This window comes from Typopeltis vanoorti, chromosome 8 (assembly GCF_054136105.1).
Source record: "Typopeltis vanoorti isolate ZY-2024b chromosome 8, IOZ_Tvanoo_1.0, whole genome shotgun sequence".
Classification (NCBI taxonomy): Eukaryota; Metazoa; Arthropoda; class Arachnida; order Uropygi; family Thelyphonidae; genus Typopeltis; species Typopeltis vanoorti.
In genome coordinates, this window is record NC_143556.1 from 3,381,351 (window position 1) to 3,403,132 (window position 21,782).

At 36.7% G+C, this 21,782-nt stretch overlaps 1 protein-coding gene across 2 annotated transcripts in view; it reads right to left on the reverse strand.

Moving 5' to 3' along the window:
- Window positions 1-21,782, reverse strand: part of LOC150103683 (dehydrogenase/reductase SDR family member 11-like) — a 99,286-nt gene that overhangs the window by 57,775 nt on the left and 19,729 nt on the right. For both annotated transcript variants that reach the window (XM_090396492.1, XM_090396493.1), the window contains exon 3: window positions 8,201-8,354. In XM_090396492.1, the coding sequence (XP_090252618.1) occupies window positions 8,201-8,354 (154 nt within the window). The remainder of the gene's footprint in view (window positions 1-8,200; window positions 8,355-21,782) is intronic.

The window sequence follows — 21,782 nt, forward strand, 5'->3', positions numbered from 1 at the left end:
CTTGGACTAAGCAAAGGCATTTGACAGGGTGCCATATGATAAGCTGATAAGTTGCAGCACATGGGTCTGGATGTCAGGTTGGTCAACTGAATTGGCTGTCTGATAGGTATCAGAGAGCTGTGTATGGTGCAGCAGTTTCAAGGAGGGAGGGTTACAAGTGGGGTCCCATAGGACTCAGTACTGGGACCTATATTGTTTAACCTTTATATCAATGACATTATCAGTGGATTGCAGGGGGATATTCAGTTGTTTGCAGATGATGTAAAGCTGGGAAGGGTTAATAATAATAGTGCAGATGTGGTAGCCCTGCAAGAGGATTTGAATAAGCTAGACAGATGAGCAAATGAATGGGGGATCTCGGTTTAATGCAGCAAAATATAAGATCTTGTGGTTTGGGACACATCGATGGGACGCTGCATACTCTATTGGAGGAGATATACTGGAGGAAGTAGGGGAAACAAGAGATCTGGGGTTGATGATTGATAGAAACCTGAAATTCAAGGGACATATTGCAAAGAAGATGAAGGTAACACAAAGGATTGCTGCAATAATGAGAAGGATGCTGACCTGCAGAGATAAAACAGTTATCATTCTGTTGTATAAGACTCTGATCACACTACACTTAGACTATTGTTCTCAGATTTTGTCCCCAGGATTTGAAGGGGGATAAATTATCTGTACAAATGCAGATAACAAAGATGGTTTCAGGACTGTACAATGTTAGTTATGAGGATCGGCTGAGGGAATGTGGACTGCAGAGTTTGGTGGACAGGAGGAGGGTTGATATGATTGAGACTGTTAAACTGTTGAAAGGTGGTTACAGGGTTGACACTAGGGAGTTCTTTCTCTTGGTTGAACAGCGGGAAGGAGTGATGACAAGGGGCCATCCCTGGAAGTTACAAAAGGAAACTGTGAACAAGAGGGCGAGGAGTGGTTTCTTTGCACAGAGGTGGTTGAATCATGGAATGCATTGCCTGATAGAGTGGTGAGAGTGAGAATGGTCAATGAGTTTAAGGAGTGGTATGATAGACTGTGTTTCTTAGGAAGGACCTCCGGCGATGAGTCTTTTACTCCATGGAGGCCTGAATAATAATAACAATAAATAATGCAACACACATATCCTTACGGATATGTGTGTTGCATATCCGTAAGGATATGCAACACACATATAGTGTGTGTACATATAGCACACTATATGGTAATGCATTACCAGTCATGAAGTGACTTCCAAGTATCACCAAGTGAAAAAACTTTCAACGTTTATCTCTAATTCAGAGTAATTTAGTAATAAGGTGTGATACCTTTTGGTTATTTGTATATAGAATTATGACGTCTGAATTACTTCAACCTTGGTATCATTTCTGGGTAGTGGCTCTTTCCATAATGCATAGCATTATACATGTCCATAAGAATGTGCAGTTCATTATGGGATACTGAGGCAACTGATGTGAAGTCATTAGCTTCTATATAAGTAACCCAGTCGTGAAGTGACTTCATGTGCAAACTTTGTTCGTTTATGCTTGGATAAAGGATGAAACTGAGAATATAATTTAACAGATAAGCTTAGGCATTGATGGTTATTCATGACTTATTTTTCATGGTATTAACAACACCACAAACACTTTTATCAACAAAGATGTTTTATTAACGCTAATATTTCGCTGATTTTCAACTCAGCATCATCAGAGCACAACACACATGTAAACGCGACAGTGAGTGAGTGAAACAATATAATTGCAAAAGACAAAAGATCTAAAGTCCTATTTTTGGCGCCCTCTAACGAAAAAAAAAAAAAAAAAAAAAGCAGTTATCCAGGAGTTTTTCTTAGGATAACCGTCTCCCAAATTTTTGGCAAATTAATGCAACCATATTTGTGAAGGTTGGGAGAATTCTTCAAAGCCATTGCTGACTCAAAAAATAATCTTTCAGATCTATAACGACTCCTAAATAGCAAATTCGTTTTCCTCCATCTAATCCTGTGTGAAGGAGTGTCCAAAGCATGGTCTGCCAGTCCCGACTTGCCATAGCAATAGTAGCGAATGTATCTTTCATGTTCTTCCAGGCAGATGTTCACTGATCTTCCTGTTTGCCCATAATAGGCCAAGTCACAGTCACATGGAACTTCATACACTCCTGGGTGTGCTAAAGGGTGAAGTTTATCCTTTGGCGAGCGGATCAGAGTTGCCAGCTTGACATGATGTTTGAAGGTGGTGCGAAGGCCATGTTTCAACAATACTTTGGCTATCTTTTCCGATGTACCTCTGATATAGGGAATAGAAATGGTCATGTTGTATTCTTGTGTATTAGGGGAGGGCAGAGTAATGAGCCTATGTAGTATTTTATCTATTTTGTAGGGATTGTAGCCGTTGGCTAAGAACGTATGGCGCAGGTACTGGAGTTCAGTGGTCAGAGCTGTATCGTTAGAACAAATGGCTCTGGCTCTGTGTGTAAGTGTTTTTAAAATGCCGTGCTGTTGGACTGGATGATGATGTGATTGTTTATGTAGGTATCTTCCTGTGTGTGTAGGCTTTCTGTAAATAGAAAAAGATAGTGATCCATCTGAAAGGCGGGTGACTAATGTGTAAGAAATGGTAAACAGTTATTTGATTCTTTTTCTACTGTGAAGTGAATTTTGGGGTGTTGGCTGTTTAGGTAGGTGACAAAAGCATCCAAAGTGTCTTGTCCATGGGGCCAGATGGCAAACACATCATCTACATAGCGCAACCACACTTGTGGCTTGTATGTAGCTGTGGTAAGTACTTTGTTTTCAAAGTGTTCCATGTAAAAATTTGCTAACGGGGGAGAGAGGGGAAACCCATAGCAGTACCATTAATCTGTTTGTAGAATTCCCCCCCCCCCCACGTAAAGTAACCTGCATTCATAGTAAATTGAAATAATTCAAAAATATCTGGGGGAAATTTAGACTTGATTAAATCAAGCGTGTCTATAAGTGGTACATTGGTAAATAGGGAGGTGACATCGAAACTAACCATTATGTCTGAATTTTTTTAGGATTAGATTTTTAACTAGTGTTTTGAAATGGATTGAATTTTTTACAAAAGTAGAGGAGTTGCCAGTAAAAGGGGCAAGCGACTTAGCTAAATGCCGGGCCAGTTTATATGTGATACTATCTATGCTATCAACTATGGGGCGTAGGGGAATATTAGTTTTGTGGATTTTTGGTAATCCATAAATACGGGGTGTTTTAACATGAATTGGTTTTATTTTCCTGATGATTTCTTTCGGCCATGATGTCACTTTTTTCAGTAATTTTCGGACTTTTTTCTTTTGCGACATCGTAGGGTCTCGATGTATAATTTGATACGTGGAACTGTCACATATGAGATCTTGCATTTTTCTGTTATACTCTTCTTTATTCATGATAACTGTTGCATTTCCTTTATCGGCTTTTGTAATAATAATATTTTTATTATTATATAACTTTTTAGGGCAGTTATTTGCTTACGTGTCATATTGCTTTTTGGAGGCTTAGCCTTGTTTATAATACTTGCTATGTCTAGTCGCACGTTATTGGCCATTGCTGGCAGAAGATCGTGGATACCCCGTTCTACTTTCATCGTCATTTCGAGTTTAGGAATTTGTTTGGGCACGACGGCAAAGTTATGTCCTAAACCGAGAGCGTTCTTGGCTTCTTCAGTGAGTGTTTCTGACGATAGGTTTACGACCAAGTGGTCTCGTCGAAGTTGCGGTCGGGACTTCGTATGTTGGCGCTGTTGTAGTAGTTCAAATTTCTTTAGGTGCTTACTTTTAACTTTTGTGAATTCTTTTTTTGCTGCAACTTCGGAGATCTGCTGTAGGACAGTCCATAAACAGATTAATGGTACTGCTATGGGTTCCCCCCTCTCTCCCCCGTTAGCAAATTTTTACATGGAACACTTTGAAAACAAAGTACTTACCACAGCTACATACAAGCAACAAGTGTGGTTGCGCTATGTAGATGATGTGTTTGCCATCTGGCCCCATGGACAAGACACTTTGGATGCTTTTGTCACCTACCTAAACAGCCAACACCCCAAAATTCACTTCACAGTAGAAAAAGAATCAAATAACTGTTTACCATTTCTTGACACATTAGTCACCCGCCTTTCAGATGGATCACTATCTTTTTCTATTTACAGAAAGCCTACACACACAGGAAGATACCTACATAAACAATCACATCATCATCCAGTCCAACAGTATGGCATTTTAAAAACACTTACACACAGAGCCAGAGCCATTTGTTCTAACGATACAGTTCTGACCACTGAACTCCAGTACCTGCGCCATACATTCTTAGCCAACGGCTACAATCCCTACAAAATAGATAAAATACTACATAGGCTCATTACTCTGCCCTCCCCTAATTCACAAGAATACAACATGACCATTTCTATTCCCTATATCAGAGGTACATCGGAAAAGATAGCCAAAGTATTGTTGAAACATGGCCTTCGCACCACCTTCAAACATCATGTCAAGCTGGCAACTCTGATCCGCTCGCCAAAGGATAAACTTCACCCTTTAGCACACCCAGGAGTGTATGAAGTTCCATGTGACTGTGACTTGGCCTATTATGGGCAAACAGGAACATCAGTGAACATCCGCCTGGAAGAACATGAAAGATACATTCGCTACTATTGCTATGGCAAGTCGGGACTGGCAGACCACGCTTTGGACACTCCTTCACACAGGATTAGATGGAGGAAAACGAATTTGCTATTTAGGAGTCGTTATAGATCTGAAAGATTATTTTTTGAGTCAGCAATGGCTTTGAAGAATTCTCCCACCTTAACAAATATGGTTGCATTAATTTGCCAAAAATTTGGGAGACAGTTATCCTCAGAAAAACTCCTGGATAACTGCTTTTTTTTTTTTTTTTTTCGTTAGAGGGTGCCAAAAACAGGACTTTAGATCTTTTGTCTTTTGCAATTATATTGTTTCACTCACTCACTGTCGCGTTTACATGTGTGTTGTGCTCTGATGATGCTGAGTTGAAAATCAGCGAAATATTAGCGTTAATAAAACATCTTTGTTGATAAAAGTGTTTGTGTATTCACTGTTGTTATTTATGAGCCTCACCTCTTCCCTAAAAATGTATGGCAACCTATATGTTATGAAAACACATGGGATTTCTTATGGTTGCTTGCACCTCCAAACCTAGATTCTCTAATGTCTGACAATAATATGAGGCAATCAGCTTTCTGAAAGGACATTAAACCCTCTTAGTATTTTAAGCCTACCTGATCATACCTTAAGCTTCAGCAACACCTCTTGCTTTCCATTTCTTGAACATGTTCTAACAGTAGACTCAGAAATATTTACTTCTGTGTAATACAGGTAACCCTCATATAACGGGGAGGTTAGGTTCTATAGAAATGCTGCATTGCATAAATCGCATTATGCGAGACTCAGATCACATAGAAAAAGTAGGGTTATGTTCTGATATAATTTTTTTTAAAAATTATATAAATAATGACATATCCAACAAAAATATATTTTTATTTATTTCAGGTAATTCATGTAAGTTAAGAAAACATAAACTATGAAACAAATATATAGTATAAACTTATAAAAATTATGAATTGTACATAAACTCCATTGCACATAATGCGTAAATGTTTTAGGCAAAATAAAATAAAGTATGATATAGATATAAGAAGTTAAAGAGGCAGTCCTGGAAATGAAAAAAGCATATCAAAAGTTCCTAACCAGTAAGTTAGCAAATGCTCCTACAGAGTACAGAGAAAAATTTAAGAGATGTAATGCTATGCTATGCATCACTGTCTTCAAAACTAAAAGAATGTAGATGTTCTTTATTTACGAGTGGCCAGATATCGTCATCATTTAAAATCTCTTGAACATCATTTGTATAATTCTCATTGCATGCTTTGGCTGGTTTAGTTGTCAAAAAGTCAATAATAAGACCTTGCTTACTACTATGCTGAAAATATTTATTATGTTCATAATACGGAGCTAAACAAATATCCAATTGTCTCGTTAATTTTCAGGAGCGCTCCATTGAGGGATTATTATCCGTAAAATAACTTCCTAACTTTCTTGCCAAGTCCAATCCTTCTGCTAATTTCTTTAAGCTGAATTCTTTAACAGATTCATCACAATCAGAATCTTTGGCAGAATTTTCCCCGCCATTGGGTTTGACGTCATCTATTAATTGTACCAGTTCCTCCTCATTTAAATCTATTTCCCCATCAATTAAATTCACTAATTTCGTTTTCGACCATCACGAATGCCCTCTAAATGGCCATTACTATAAAAATAAATTTTTTACATAAAAAAAGCATTACATATTGTATGTAACTCATCAAAAAATAAAGTGCTCGGCTTGAGATTAACATCATCATCATCAAATTCCTGCCATGTACCCTCAAGGGGTGTACAGGATATGACAGTACTACATGAAAAAATTACATCATTACATCATTACTAACTTCCTATCTACAATTTTCCTCCAAATCAGTCTGTTACTTGTGAAGACTCAAACATTATCAGATCTTATATTTCTATCGTCTAAGGCACTTTGTACCGTATCAATCCACCTATATCTTGGTCTTCCTCTGGGTCGTTTTCCTGCCAACCTGGCAGAGAACACTTGTTTTGCTAATCTTTCCTCTCCCATTCTATTTAAGTGACCATACCACCTGAGATTAGCTCTGCTAACGCATTCCTGGATGCTGACAATGTCAAGTTCTTTCCTAATATCCTCAGTTTTAATATATTGCCATTGATGCCATCTGTTCACGCCTCTAATCTTTCTCAGGACTCTCATATCTGCGGTCTCTAGTCTTTGGTCAAGTGTTTTACTTCTAACCCAGCTCTCAGATCCATAAGTTAAAACTGGTTTGAACACTGTCTTGTATACAGCTAATTTAGTGTTGCAACTAATTTCTCTCTTATTCCATATGAATTTATTCAATTGACTTCCTACCATACCAGCTTTGCTGATTCTGTTGTCTATTTCTATATTTAACATACATGATTTTAAAGATAATTTTCAACAATAAACACTTTATACGGTAAACAATTGAAGTACATGCATGCTAAAGGGTATTTCCCCTAATATAAATTCGCTACTTATAACTATACGCACGATAAAGGAAGACACAAATTTAACGAAGATAAAATTTGATTTTTAGTCACGCTGTGAAAAATATATAAAAAGATAAAGGGTTACTACAGTTTGCAGACTGTATTATAACGAAATTGTGTTAACTTCTGCATTGAACAAGGGTTACTACAGTTTTTAAACCACGTTATACAATGGTTACCTGTATGTGTAATAGTATGTATAGACATTTTCCCCAGGAAATCATCATTCAACACACAAAAATGAAATAACTGAATTCTGCTTAATGGCATCCATTTTCCTGCGACCATAGGACTGTCCCATGGCTTTTGGAAGAAAGCGTTATCTAAAATCTTCTGAGTTTTATTAGTTCCTTTACTGTAATTCCCTAACAACAAAAATACCAAAACCTGAAATAAATCGAATAGACATTTAAAAAAGGTTAAGGAATATGCAAGTCCTTATTAGTTTTCTATAATGAAAGTCAAATGTACTTAGATTTATCTACATTAAATTTTAAACCAGACTTCTTTTGTTCTTCTTCCAATCTTTTAGGATCATCCTGTGAAGAAGTGAGGTAATTTTCACAATTCAATTCAGCTTGAAGTAATCAGCAAAGAGACATTTTATTACTATTAGACATTTTAATGCCTAATTTTGTTATACATTATATTCATTTATGAATATTTAAATGCAAGGAACCTTAATTATCAATTAGTTAATTAGTCTGTTAGTCTCTGCAAAGGTTTGAAAGCATCCATCATTGATATGTATTCAGAGTATATTCAATTGTATTCTCATTATTTCCTTGGTATTATTCAGGAAACTATGTAAAATTCATGATTTCAATAATGCTTTCACCTAACAGTACGTTTTTGGATTAATACCAAGGAAATAATGAGAATACAATTGAATATACTCTAAATACATATCAATGATGGATGCTTTCAAACCTTTGCAGAGACTAACAGACTAATTAACTTGGTAACCATTTAAATTCATCACTACATCCTTTTCTCTTACAGGTGAACCAAAAAAGAATATGAAATTATATTCGACACAAATATTACACCCACAGTTATTACAATATATATGATAATTAAAAATACTAACATCTAGCATTTTCCTCCAAGATTCTGTGCTTCCAGTTAGAAGAGGTGCCATTTCAGCTAAACCTGCATTATTGATGCAAACATCAATCCTTCTAAAACACTCTCGAATTTGCCTGAAAGTTGCAGTAATATCCTCTTCTTTAGTAAGATCGCACCTGTAAATATTGAACAATAAATACCATGATTAGTCATATACTACAAAAAAGAATTGACTGCAGAAAAAAAAATACAACAAATAAATTATAAGGAAGGCCAAAGCTAATTACAAGAGAAAGCTGGCTGATAAGGCCAAAAGAAATTCTAAACAGTTCTTTCCTATGTAGCAAGTAAAAGAAGGAGTTACTACTGAAGGATTATTTTAAAAAGTGCTGATGGTATGGAGGTTACAGATGTAAACCAAATTGTTTAATTACCAAGTGATCATTTTACAAGCTGTACCATCTCGGTGGTGATATTTCAATGCCAGATGTGCCATTGACTGATGGGAGAATAGAGTTTGAAGAATTGGTACGTTGGATATTTAGAATCTTAATGCAAAGATGCCCATGGGATTAGATAGTATATTGGTCTGTGTATTATGAGAATGTGCAAAGGAATTATCAGCTGCTCTGAACAAGCTGTTTAATTTAAGCTTCAGTAATGAGAAAGTGAAAAACAGTGACAATGGTGGGGAAAATAGTCCTACTGCAAAAAAGAGGCTCCAAGAACAGAAGCAGCAAATTATAGGCCAATCAGCATCTCAGAAGTGATGGTTAAGGTATTAAAGAAATTGATAAGACAGAATTAAGGACTGGGTGGATAGGAATATAGTACTTTATAAGGAGCAACATGTTTTGTTAAAGGTAGGTCTTGCCTTAGTAATTTGTTTACTCTTTATAATAAAATGACAATGGAGTTGGATAAAGGAAATATCTACTCAGTGGTACAGCTGAACTTTGCAAGCATTTAGACAGGATTCCACACAGAACTCTGGAGTTCTATGTGGAAACAAGTGTGAATTGGATATAAATCTGGTGATTTGGACTCAAGGATAGCTGATGGACAGGTATCAGAGTGGTTTTATAGAGAAGTTGCGTCCAGAAGAAGGCAGGGCTCAAAACTTTGTCCTGTTGTTTATTTTGTGTATCAATGATATAACGAATGATAAGGAAGTATTCACTTGTTTGTGAATGATATTAGGAAGAGTGATAGTAAATGAAGGTGATGTATATATATAGATCCTGCAAGACAGACTTAAACAGACTGACAGTATGGGCAAAAGTAAATGCTATCAGTTTAATATGACTAAATGTAAGGTAGTGTGCTTTGGGAAGAAGAGATCACAAACTGTACTACATTGATGGAAATAAACAATAGGAAACTGATGAGGCCAAGGACTTGCAGGTGATTGTGGACAAGAAATAAAGTTTAGAGGGCATATTGCAAAAGCATTCAAAACAGAACATCAGATTATGTCAGGAATAGGAAGGTTATTGTTCCCCTTTATAAGGGTTTAATAAGCTCACATCTGGACTACTGCATATGGATCTTGTCACCTGGATTCTGCGAGGATGAACAGGTGGTGGAGAGGATCTAGAAACAAATAACAAAGATTATGGCAAGTCTACAGAATGGTCCCTGTGAGAGTAGACTAAAGATCTTTGTGCTTCAAATTAGCTTGTTGGCAAAAAAAAAAAGATATGTGATCTAAATATATCAGTTATTAAAGAGGTTTTATAGGACTGATCTAAATGTAGGCTTTTTGCAGTTCATGGCAGGATGAAAGAGAACAAGGGATCACATGTGGAAATTGTATAAGTTTAGTTAGCAAAGATGTTAGGACTAGATTTTTTGTAATGAGATCCTGGACTGTTGTGGGGAAGACACACCTTAACTGCACCCAAAGCTCCAGTTCATCCAACAGATGTCCAATAGGGTTGAGATCAGGGCTCTGTTGCTGAAAGAGACAATGGACAGTTCCATAAAAACATCACAAAGTAGGAAGTATTGCATTGCCAAGAATGTTCAGATATCTTTTGGAGTTCAATGCTCATTGCACCACAGAGGTCCAAGGCCAAACCATACAAAAAAACAGGGCCATACCATTCCACCGCCCCTCCAAATTTCATAGCTGAGGTTACACACTCTGATAAGACATTCACAGGGCATCCACCACACCCATCTATCTACTCGGTAGAGGATTTAGCATAATTCTTCGCTCCATAACACAGATTTCCAAGCTTCCATGTTCCACTGTACATGCTCTTTGCTTCACTGAAAATGATGCTACATGTTGGGTCGGTTAATGTGGGGCTTGCATATTGTGGCCCTCCATGGTAACCTGTGTTATGAGCCTCAGAACTCTGCATTCAACGTGCCAACCGACACATGACAGTTTTAGATATTATTATGTGTCGCCTCCAGGAAGTCCAAGGACTCATCGAGGGAATGATTCTACTCTACAGTTCTCCATCTCCACCAACTACAATGAACCGCCCCTAAACCAATGCCATCTACTGGCAACCACCACGACTAGTATTTTCAAACAAATCACAAACATCCATGCCCACGGCAGGATTTAAACTCACAGCCTTTTGGCTGGAATGCAGATATGCTAACCACTCAGCCAACCAGGTCAGTAATAAACATTTGAAGCCATTATCTCATATACACCAAAGTTGGATAGCTGAAGAGTGAGTGACAATCAAATAGGTTATAGCTAAGTTCTATTCTTGAAAGACACTTGTGACATTAAATTAAGAATTATAAACAAGTTAACACAACAATATTTTAATTTTTGCCAAATATTTCAGTCTGAAACTAACAGCCTATCCTCAGTGGCTTGATAGGAACAGTTTTTACAAGGTGGAATACAAACAATTGATCGTTCAAAAGTAGAATGAACCACGTGATGTTACATTGCTAAGCAATAAAGAGAGGTAAATTTCATCAGAGTGATGAATAAATTACAGGTATTAAATCACAGTTTCATATAACAATCTTAATTTATAAATTCGATTAAAGATAACATTAGACTAATGTAAGAATTAAAGGTCTCAATTAAAAAATAAATTTTAGTGTGTTATCCGGATTAAACTTTCCCATATGTTTGACAAGGATATACAGTCATTTCGATTCAAATTAGGGCATTGAAGTAAGGCCTCAGCACTCTCTTTGAATAGGCGTTCGAATTTATAGTGACATCTATGTAGAAGGCGAGTCATGGACCAGAGAATGTTGTGGCTTGTCTCTATCCTGTGTTGCACCAATCCAGACTTATCGGATTTGTTGTGAAGAATGCATGATTGATGTTCTTGTATTCTTTTTTCTATAGAGCATCCGGTTTGTCCAAAGTACAACAGATTGCAGTTACAAGGAACTTGATATACACCAGGCAGAGACATAGTTGAGCATTTATCTTTAGAAAAAGAGGGGAAATAGGTGGATATTTTGTTAATAGGAATATAAAAGGCTGTTAAATCATATTTCTTCAGAATTCTTGAAATTGATTCTGAAATCCCAGAAATATGTGGAATTGGAACTCAACGTATTGATTCTTTGTTGTTCTGGATTGGATTGTAGGAATCAAACAGATTTTGTGTAGTTTTTTTGGAGAAGCCATTTAATTTCACGTGATGTTTGATAGTTGAAAGTTCTTTATGAAATTCATGAGGAGTTGAGCAATTAGTTCTAGTTCATCGAATTAAACATTTTATGATTCCTGTTTTTTTTATAAGGATGATAGGCAGATTGTTTGAGAATGTAACATCAAGTAAAAGTGGGTTTTCTGTAAACTGTTGTTGTCAATATACCTGAAGGTGAGCGGATGAAGAGATTGTCTAAAAAGGATAACTTGCCTTTTTCGATCTCCATGGTAAAAAAAAAAAAAAAAAAAGATGTCATCATTAAACCATGAGTTCAATGATGACATCTTTTCAGTGTGGCCTCACAACAGACATTCCTTACCTTCCTTTTTAGCCAAAATCAATTGCTTACATCCTCGTATTAAGTTTACCATGGAGAAGATTGGACATTAGGTCAGAAGCAGGGCTTCTGACCTAATGTCCAATCTTTACCTTCTCGTGGTGCACCCTGTTGGGTATCTACCTGGATACTGAAAGAACGAGGATGGGCTGGCAGTTTGGGATTTAGCCGACCAAATTGTATTCTTATTAGCTTAACCCAAAATACAAAATGATGGTACAACATAACAGAATTTCATGCCAGCTGGGTGGTCACCTGCTTAAACAAGGCCCATTGTTTTCGCCAGGGAACTAGGGCAAACAGCGAAAAGTTAGCTACTGAAACAAATCCTAAAACACACCCCAACTCAACATCCCCAGAGTTAAAGTTCGGTACTATCACCATAAGAAGCCTGAATGGCAAAGAAATGGAGCTAGCCGAGGAATTAGATAAGTTCCAGATCGACATAATAGGGGTGATTGAAACACAAAAGACAAAAACTGGTGAGATCTTTCTGAGCAATAAATATAAATTGTTATATTCAGGCAATGACAATCAAGGAAAAGAAGGAGTTGCCATAGTACTCAACACTAAACAGGGTAATCTTCTTGAATGGCAAGCAATCTCAAATAGTGATGTTGGCAAATATCAGAATGGGGAACTGGACAATGAGATTTATTTGTGCCTATGGTCCCACAGAAGGTTCTACTACGGTAGAAGTGAAGGAATTTTTTTGAGACTTTAGAGAAAGCAACTGACACAATGAAAAAGGAAAAGTTGGTCCTTGTTTGAGATCTAAATAGCGGAGTAGGAAATGATTGTCAGACATACAAAAATATTTTGGGAAAATTTGGAGAAAAGAGCAAAGTTAATAATAATGGCAAATACCTGTGTGATTTCTGCTCAGAACATGGAACAATTATTACTAACACCATGTTCCAACATAAAAATGTGCACAAATTCACATGGAGAGAAGAAACAAGGAATAAGAAAAGTCTCATTGACTATGTTACTGTCGACAGCGATGTTTTCTCCTGGTGCAGGACACGGGGTGTACAGAGGATTTGAAATTGGAAGTGATCACTATTTAGTCTTGAGCAGGATAAAATTGAATTTCATATTGAAAAGAAGAACATGTAAGAAAGTTTTAAAGCGAATAAAAGTTGAGCAGCTCTCAGATGTGAACTGTAGACTAAAATACACAAAGATTATTGAAAAAAAATGAAAGCGTTTGAGAACAGGAACCAAACCTTGGAGATTCAGTGGCAAGCCTTTAAGAAAACCCTGATTGATTCAGCCAGAGAGGCATGTGGTAAGGTTGTCTGCAAGGATAGAAAAATCAGAACTCCATGGTGAACACAGGAAGTAAAGAGGCAGTGCAGGAAAAGAAGAAAGCTTATCAAAAGTTCCTGGCAAATAAGTCAGCTTGTGCTGTTAGACAATACAGAGAAAAATGTAAGAAAGCTAAACACTGTGTAAAATTAGCTAAACAAAAGTCATGGGAAAACTTTGGTAAGAACATAGAAAATAAATATCAAGAAGGTGCCAAGATATTCTGGAGGTTGTTGAAGAAGCTCAGAAATGGAGGAAAGAATGTTGTAAAAAGAATTAGAGATGGTAAAGGTGACATGAACACTGGAGAAAAAGATATCCTTGAAGTATGGGGTAATTAGTTCGAAAAATTGCTAAATGAAACAAGCAGTGATAGCACAATGGTAAAAAAACACTCGACGGGCATACAGTCAGGAACACATATCCATACTTGAAGTAGAAAAAGCCATCAAAGTCATGAAATGTGGAAAGATAGCAGGAATAGATGATATTCGCCATCAAAAGCTTGAAATGTGGAAAAGCAGCAATAGCAGATGATATTCGACCAGAACTGCTGAAGCATGGTGGTATAAAAGTCTTACAGCGGCTGCACTGCATAGTTCAGAAGGCCTGGACAGAGGGACAAATTCCCGATGATTGGAGAACTCTTAGTACCCAGATATAAAAAGGGAAATAAAACTGAATGTGAGAATTACAGAGGTATTTTCCTACTGAGTATTCCTGGTAAGATTTATGCAAGTATCCTTGAGAAACGGTTGAGAAGAATTGTGGAAGAAAAGCTTGGTGAAAAACAAGCTGAATTCAGGCCAAATAGAGGTTGTCAGGATCAGATCTTCACTTTGCGAGAAATAGTCGAGAAAGCATGGGAATATAACAAAGATCTGTATTTAAGTTTTGTCGATTTGGAAAAGGCATATGACAAGGTGCCAAGAGAGAAGCTATTCAATACGCTGCAGTTATATGGTGTCAATGGGGCATTATATCAAGCAATACTTAGTCTTTATTTGAGTTGTAAGTCAGTAGCTAGAATTGAAGGAAGTACAGGAAGATGGTTTGATGTTAAATCTGGTGTGAGACAAGGATGTACATTATCCCCTCTGTTATTCAATATCTATATGGATCACATTATGAAGGAAAGTGGTATTAAACATGATATCAGAATTGGAGATGTTAATGTCAGCTCTTTGCTTTATGTGGACGATTTTATACTTCTAAATAAATCTGCTACAAGTTTGCAAGCTTCCCTGACTAAACTGAGTAACTGTTGTAATAGATATGGTATGAAGGTCAGCAATAACAAGACAAAGACCATGAAAATTATCAGAATCACTGAGAATGTCAACTGCGTTGTGAATGGAGAACCCGTGAAACAAGAAAAACATTTCAGCTACTTAGGCACGATTTTTAGTGAAGATGGTAAATTAAATATGGAAATAGACAACAGAATCAACAAAGCTGGTATGGCATTAAGTAAATTGAATAAATTCATATGGAATAAGAGAGAAATTAGTCGGAACACTAAATTAGCTGCATACAAGACAGTGTTCAAACCAGTTTTAACTTATGGATCTGAGAGCTGGGTTAAAAGTAAAACACTTGACCAAAGACTAGAGACTGCAGACATGAGAGTCCTAAGAAATATTAGTGGCACAAACAGATGGTATCAATGGCAATATCATATTAAAAATGAGGATATTAGGAAAGAACTTGACATTGTCAGCATCCAGGAATGTGTTAGTAGACCTAATCTCAGGTGGTATAATCACTTAAACAGAATGGGTGAGGAAAGATTAGCAAAACAAGCATTCTCTGCCAGGTTGGCAGGAAAAAGACCCAGAGGAAGACCAAGATACAGGTGGATTGATACGGTAAAAAGTGCCTTAGAAGATAGAAATATAAGATCTGATAATGTTGGAGTCTTGACAAGTAACAAACTGATTTGGAGAAAAATTGTACATAGGAAGTAAGTAATGATGTAAATTTTTCATGTAGTACTATCATATCTTGTACATCCCTTGAGGGTAAATGGCAGGAATTTGATAATGATGTAAGGCCTGTGTAGCTCAGTGGAAGTGGTGCTTGTGTCATCTGCGCTTGGCTGCTCGAAGGTAGACCTAGGTTCAAGTCTAGTTGCCGACTGGAGAAACTTTTTCTAAGACTATCTTTGACTGGTTCCTGAGTTGGTCGATCTCTGGCATGGCAAGTGGGTTTTTCCTTCCGAAACTCTGGTTTTTAGTCCCGTAAACTCAAGTAAATCGACCATAGTACCCACATTATTTTTCAGACAGTAACATATCCTGTTAGGTTAGGCACCAAGAGATGGCAGCACTTGTTTGCCAGCCTCATCAGTTGCTGCCTATAATTAGTGATAGACATGGGCCAGCTATCTCTGATTGGTTACCAGTGGAGATTGAACACTCACTGAGTCTCTAAAAGCTAGATAGAGTATGAAGGCCTCGCTTACTCTCTATTAGGGAATAAAAGGCGTTAGCTGATTTATTTTGTTATTTGTATAAAATATTGTCAATACTCTATAGTGGGCAGCATGACTTTGTAAAGGGTAGGTCCTGTCTTAGTAACTTATTCACATTTTATAATAAAGCGACAACTGAATTGGATGAAGGTAATGGCTACACCATGATACTGCTCAACTTTGCCAAACGATTTGACAGAATACCACATGGGAAACTATTACAAAAGCTGGAGGAAATGGGAATGGATGTGAGGCTAATAGCATGGATAGGGGATGGCTGACAGACAGACAAACACCAGAGAGTAGTATATGGTGGAGTTGAATCTAGGAGAATGATGGTGAATAGGTGGAGTTCCTCAGGATTCAGCACTAGAGAAATTTGTATATCAATGACATAGAGAAAGATTTAAGAGTCGATATTCTAATTACAGAGTAGTGACCCTAGTGCTGAACCTCAAGGACATCCACTGGTCACCATTATTCTCCTAGATTCCACTCCACCATATACTATTCTCTGGTGTCTGTCAGCCACCCCCTTTTCCATGCTACTTTTCAGTGTAGTACTTGATGTACTATTGGCATCAAGTACTCAGTACTTGATGTGATCACTTCCTGTGTCATATTTACACTGTTATGTCTTGGGCTTATCTTACTACCTCATTTAATATCATTGGTTACCTCATTTAATTTTTTTTTTTTTTTTTCAGAGTAATTCTCCAACAGAATATTACCCTCTTTTATATATATATATATATATATAGAAAGCCCACACATACCAGCAGATGACTTCATGTGCAGTCTAATCATTATCTGTCCCAAAAGCTTGACATCATTTCCACTTTGGGCAAATGTGCTTGCTCCCTCAGTGAAGAACAAGAGATCACCAAAGAACTACAGTTTCTTCTTACAACATTTCAGAAAAATGGCTGTCCTAAAAAATAAAACTGTTTGTAAAGTGCTTTTTAATCCATCTGCTCACTGTACTGAAGATAGTACTGATATAAAAGGCTTTAGATCTCTACCATATATCTGCTCTGTTTCATCAAAGCTAGCTAAAATTCTCAAGAAATTTAAAATCCATACTTCTTTTTCCAAATTCCATTCCTTATTTGGTTCATCTAAACCTAAACATGGCACCATAAAGTATCCAAAAGTTTATTGTCTTTGGTGTAATTGCAATTTGCCCTATTTTGGTCAGACAGAGAAATCCATTGAGTTGCATTTGGAAGAACATATGAGAGACATATATAGCAGAACTAGAGCTAGTGCAATATCTAATGATATTCTTAATTCTGCTCGTCCTAATGAGGAGGAGTCTATCATTCATCCAGTGATCTTGAACAAATTAGAAAATATTTTTAGATGCTATGATGAACTGAAAAGAAGAATTGTGGAATCAACAGAAATTGTCTTCAATCCAATCCATCTTAATACTAATCTTAGCTATAACCTATTTGATTGTACTCTTCAGCTATCCAACTTTGGTGTATATGAGATAATGCCCATGTGAACCTACTCAGCAGTACTATGGCATCCAGAATGCCTTCAAATGTCAGCAATATCAATAGCAAAATAAATGTCAGCTTTCTCTGCATTCCTTTAAAGACTATGTGGAGGTCTCCTCTCAGTTATACAGCTTTGACCCTTAAGCACCCCACAGGCCTTACAATATTTTACAATATTGTAAATATTCAACATTATAACAACAACATTTGCAACATTATTACAATATTTTAGTCCTATATAGGGATAAGATGATAAATTAGATGGGAGTTAAATGGTGAGAAGCATCAATTAAACAAGAGCTGCCAAAGAATAAAATTATGGAAAGAGCATAAGGAATAAGGTGGTCAGCAACTCATGAGTGATAAAAACACAAGAAACAAGGGTGATTTGCATGGTGAGGAAGGAAAAATTATAAAACAAATTAGATAAGCAGGTTAAGGGAAATCCCAAAGTGTTCTTTCACAATGTGATAAACGTGAGGAAGACAAATATTGGAAGAATAACTTTAATAAACACTGATGGTTCTTGGTTAGAATCAGAAGAAATAGTCGAGTCATTAAGGGGATTACTTTGCAAGTATGTATCATACAGGTGGAACATGATGCATGACCAATGTGACAAGGATTGATGAGAAAAGTTGTAGATGAACTCAAGGTGTTTTTGGATATTAAGAAATTTCAATGTTAATATAGCCATGTTATTGAATCAAATATCAGCTGTTTTACAGGAAAATGCAAGTAGTAAAGAAAGAAAAAGTACACTATGAAAGGAGACTAGCTAGTCAGGCCAAGGGTAATCCTTCTTATATATGACAAACAAGAGGAAGAATAATTATGCAAAATGAAACTGAAGGGTAGTTATGGTAGCAGTGATCATTGCAAAAAATGTACTGGAGTTATAAGCATTTCATCAGTGTATATCGTACCAGTGTCAATGATGCTATGCAACATGTAGATGTAGAGAAGGTGAGAGGAATGAAATATTGGGAGAATCATGTGCTAATGGGGTTAGATATTAATAGGACTGTGAGGATTGATGGTACATCACCACATATTTTTAAGGAATATGCAAAAGAGTTAACTATGCCCTTAACCTGGTTATCTAATGGAAATCTTGCAGTGGGGAAGGTTCCTAGGGATAGAAGGAAGACAAAATAGTGTTACTCCACAAACATGGTTCTAGGACAGAAATTTCGAATTATAGACCAGTCTGTATATTTGAAGTTGTAGTCAAGGTATGTAAAGAGTATGACTTGTTTTAGCAATCTACTTGCATTCATGACAAAGTTGCATAAGAGAGATTCACAAACAGTGATATTCTTGGAGTTTGCAAAAGCATTTGATAGATTACATCATGATAGGTAAGCATATAAGTTGCAGAGGATGGGATTGGTAAGATGGATTGGAGAATGGCTCTCTGAATGATACCTACAAGCTGCGTATGATGGAGCAGCGTCTCTAAAAAGACAAATAGTGGTATATTCCAGGGTGTATTCATCAGTTAAACAGTTAAACATCAGGGATTCAAGAACAGAAGGATTCCTCCTTCTGTTCTTGAATCCCTGATGTTTAACTTATTTGTTAATGATATCTCATGCAGACTGAATGAGAATCCTCAGATGCAAAGTTGGGGAGAATTGTAAGGAGCACTGCTGATGTTATTTCCCTTCAGAAAAATTTGAATACACTTTTAGCTTGGACAAATAAGTGGGGTTATAGTTTTAATATTAATAAGTGCAACGTGTTACATTTCAGAGTGATGAAGAGATATAAGGTCATGCACTGTATCAATCGAACAATACTTCAGGAAATGGATAAGATTTGAAATCTTGGAGTAATGAGTGACAGTGCACATTGCATTGCTGCTACAATTAGGAGTATGCTGACATGTAGGGATAAGGAAATGGTTGTGCCACTATATAAAGCACTGGTCAGACCATTCTTGTATTACTGTGCTAAGATTTGGCCACCTAATTTCACTGAAGTGAACAGTGAGGAAAGTCCAGAGATGAGTGACTAAGGCAGTATCATGTCTCTGGAATGTTGGTTATGAAGAAAGGTTGAAGGAATATAAATTAGAGTTTGGTGGACATAGAAAAAGAGGTGATACAAGAGAGTCATTCAAGTTGGTGAGGGGATTTTATCAAGTAGATTTTTTACATGGAAAATTATAAGCGAATGGAGCACATTACTAGAATGCCTTGAGAATTCAAGGAACATTGAGGATTTTAATATTATCTTGTTGGTTAAACGAACCTCTGAAAGTCTACTAACTCCAAAGAAGTCGATGTGATGATGATAATAATAATTAATAAATGGATAATAATAATAATAATAATGAATTAATAAATAATAAAGTCAGGACTAGAGTCCTAAATGGCTCCTCCTAGTGGGCTAAATTGAGTAGTCTTGGCAATTGGGCTGAAGATCTGAACATTAATGCCTCCCTCCCTCCCAAATTTGGGGCAATCTCATGCACCCAAATTTGTTGAGGCCTGGAAAGTTTTTCAGGGATTTTAGTGTATACGTTATTTCCAAAAAAAATTAATAGTTACCCCTGAAAAATTTTCCAAACTTCATCAAATTTGGGCATATAATTACCATTATCACATGCAACTCCAAGACTCACTGTGAGAAAACCACACTAACCATTATTCATGCACACAAAGAGTATCACACTTTTCCTTCAACTTACTCATTGACAAAGCCTTCACAACCCATTTCACACATTCGACCAAGCAAAACATCCTCACACCCTAGCCAACCATGCTCTTATACAATTTCAAAGGTGTCCCTCATTTTCTCACTTCTTGCCATGTACTGAAAAAAAAAAAAGTTTTTTTATATCAATCCTATAAAACCCTTCAATAACTTTTATGTATTTATAATATCCTCTGTTTTGAACCATCAATTAGCCTTTATAACCCACAAACCTTCCATCTGTACTCATAGGGAACATTCTGCAGACCTTGGGTTTATTAGAGCCTTACAACAGTAATAATTAATCACCTCCTATCCCTTCTTGTTAGTATGTTCTCCAGCAGCCGAGTAATCTGATTCCCCATCTACAGTTATCCCCAAATTTCCCTGGCATCATCAATTTCCTGTAGTCCAGTTCCATCAATGTAGAAGCAAGTTATCTCTTCTCGACATTACCTTAAACTTCCACATTAAACTGCAGTTTAATGTGGAAGTTTAAGTATTCTTTGTATTCTTTGCCCATATCAGTCTATTTAAGTCATTCTGTAATCTTTCCATATCATCTTCATTGACTTCCAGTTTTGTGTTGTCAGCAAACCGGATATTTTCTCCTAAATCATTTCCTATATCACTGACATACAAATTAAATAACAGTGGCCCACATACAGATCCTACCACCAGTCACCCATTTTCAATTACTTACCACATATGCTATTTCTCTGATTTCTACCCATCAACCACTCTTATAAAACTTTCCAAACTTCATATCAAATTACATTTGTTCAAATTTATGCAAAAGAGTATATAATATGGAATCCATATGGTATCCTGTTGAATGGCTTTGCAAAGCCCAACAGTATCGTGTAGCCATGTGAACTCAATTGTCACCTTAAAAAAGTGAACAAAGCACTTAGGACTTACCTTTCATAAAACCATTCATCCCAACCCCCATGGAATATCATATTCCTATTTTATTTTAGAATTCTGCCTTCGACCAAGCTTCTCCAAAACTTTAACCACCACTCCCAAGATACTGGCTGGTCTGTAATTTGTTACCTCTGTTTATCCCTTATGCAATGGAACTATTTTGCCCTCTTTCTGCTCCCTTAGCATATTTCATAAGGGTAATGTAAACTTAATCAGACCTAAATTAAATGGCTTAATTACTGGCTGCCAATTCCCTAGCACATTCTTATAATACATGGGCTGATATCCCATTTAATCCCATGGCTGCATCTGCAATATCATAAGCATCTCCAATTGGACTGCATTATGCATCACTTGACCAAGTTACAAATTGATGTTTGGGAGTTTAGGTTGCCATCTGACGTATAATGATGTAACCTACAAATAATCACGACCAAGCAAGAGTCTATATTTTCACAGTTTTGTTTCAAAGAACTAAACGCCAAACGGAATGCATTCCTTTTGACCAAATGCCAAATATTTTTCCAAAAACATCAATTTGGCGCTTGGTCAAGCAATGCATTATGTGGTTCAATTTACGTATCTCCCTCACACATCAGTCAATGCCACAATGTCAGCAATATCTGCAACATATGTAGTCACATGGTTCATAATGCTAGTATATATGCAGAGCAATCTCAATATTGCTAGTTTTCTTGATACTG